The sequence below is a fragment of the Nannospalax galili genome, unplaced genomic scaffold (genome assembly GCF_000622305.1).
Source record: "Nannospalax galili isolate Female #2095 unplaced genomic scaffold, S.galili_v1.0 scaffold144, whole genome shotgun sequence".
Classification (NCBI taxonomy): domain Eukaryota; kingdom Metazoa; phylum Chordata; class Mammalia; order Rodentia; family Spalacidae; genus Nannospalax; species Nannospalax galili.
The window spans coordinates 628711-630814 of record NW_008353267.1 but is presented as its reverse complement, the minus strand read 5'-3'; the positions used below and the strand labels follow the sequence as shown (position 1 = coordinate 630814).

Sequence of the window (2104 nt, the reverse complement as noted above, 5' to 3'; positions counted from 1 at the left end):
TACCTAAATATATATTATATATAACTTTACTTCATAACAGCACAGAACTCTCCAAACAGTTGGTACACATTCTAAATGGGCACTTTTTCTCAGTACTGAAAGAGTTCAGCTCTTCTGAAACATCTGGATGTGTAATGACAAAGTGCACCGACTCCTAAGAATTAACTTAGTTATTTCAGTTTAAATTCTTGCAAAAGCCTCTGATCTGAGTTTTAGCTAGAGAATATTTTTAGACGTAACTGATAGCCTCTTTTCTTATAATAAACAGTATTTCCCCATCAAGAGATACCAATGAAGGAAAATACATAGGGAATCAAAAATGTGATGGAGAAACCAACCATCCCATAGGTGATATAGCGATAGGGAAGCTCCACTTCCATGTGCTGCCGTGCACGGCGAATGTCGTCACACGGTATATTAAAGATTTTACAGGCTAACGGAATGGTGATCCTTTTCATTATATCCCTCACTATTAGCACAAATACCAACCCTATGAGGACCCGTAATATGGCTTTTCCAAACAGAGTGACAGTAATGGGGGGCCTAGCTAAAGGCAGTGTGTCTAGAGAAGGATCCAAAAATAGACCCATGTTGTAAGTGACGTGAGAGCCGCAAGCAACTCCAGCACCACTTCCCAGAATCTCAGCTGTGTCTCCTCGGGATGTGCTCCAGGTGTCAAGAGTGAAGGAAAAGATGCCCAAAGCTAAGTGAAGCCCAATGATGATTAATGGAGCGTACTTGTAAGTCTGGTTGAAGTTGTCAATCAGGTCCACAAACGGACAGAAGACAGCTAAGATTAAAATGGCGTATAGGAATCCAGCAATAACGTCCTAGAGAAGACAAAAGCATGGTAATAGTTAGAGCTACACTTTTGTTTTTGGTCTTTTTGAGACAGCTGGCTTGGAACTCACTATGTAGTCCAGGATGGCCCAGGACTCACAGAGCTCCGCCTACCTCTGCTGTGATTAAAGGCATGCACCACCACATCCATCTACAGTTACACTACTTGTGGCATTTAAGAAACAGTATATATTTCACATTGCAAATGTTGAACAGATATAAACTTTACAAAATCAAAATCTCAAAGTCAACTTTGCAAACTGACTATAGAATATTATTACACTTGGGCTGGGGAAGTAGCTCAGCTAGTAGAGTGCTTGCCTAGCATGAATGGACTCCTAGCTTTGTTCCCCAGTATGGAAAAAAAATCAGATGTAGTAGTGTACACCCATATTCTGAGCACTTGGGAGATGGAGGCAGTAAGATCAAAAGTTCCTGGGCTACATGAGACCCTGTCTCAAAAACAAAATGAAACAATTTTAAAAATTATTGCACTAAAAACTATTTTAATGATAAAAAGGGTTTATTAATAAGAGACTGCTTTCATAGTTCTACTTTTACACACACATATATAGCAATTTATATTCTGGTTCTGAACAATATATTCACTTCTGTGCTGTTTACATGCAGATTACATTTATTATCCAAACAAATGCTGTTTATGATCTATCATGGAGTTAATATTTTAGGGGGGAGACTGAAAATAATGTTAATAAGAAAAGATAAATATTAGGTTTTGCTAGTTATAAAAGCTGTGAAGAATAGAATTAAAGTCTCCTATCTCCCAGTTGTGTGTGTGTGTGTGTGTGTGTGTGTGTGTGTGTATTTGCTTGTGCTTGCTTGCTTTTTGTCTTTTGGATTCTTTTGACTGTGAGTTTGAGGCTAGTTTAAGCTACATACTGAGTGCCAGGCTGGAAGAGCAGCACAGCAAGACCCTGTCTTAAAAAAGCACCTTTAAAACAAATTTTTGCCAGGCATGGTGGTGCATGCCTTTAGTCCCAGCACTGGAGGCAGAGGCAGGTGGATCTCTGTGGTCTACATAGTGAGTTCCAGGCCAGTTGGGGCTACGGGGAGACCCTGTCTCAAAAAGACCAAAAAAAAAAAAAAAAAAAAAAAAAAGGGGGGGGGGGAGCTGTTGAGATGACTCAGCAGTTAAGAACACTGACTTCTTGCAGAAGACCCAGGTTCAAATCCCAGCACCCACATGGCAGCTAACAACTGTCTGTAACTCCAGTTCCAGGGATCTGACAGGCTAGTCTGTCTG

General features: G+C 40.2%; 1 protein-coding gene across 1 annotated transcript in view; it reads right to left on the bottom strand.

Moving 5' to 3' along the window:
• Sgpp1 (sphingosine-1-phosphate phosphatase 1) overlaps positions 1-2104 on the bottom strand; it is a gene marked incomplete at its 5' end in the record, with an annotated part of 17556 nt that overhangs the window by 1558 nt on the left and 13894 nt on the right. Inside the window, 1 exon segment of the mRNA XM_029554753.1 lies at positions 1-830. Coding sequence (XP_029410613.1) covers positions 279-830 — 552 coding nt within the window.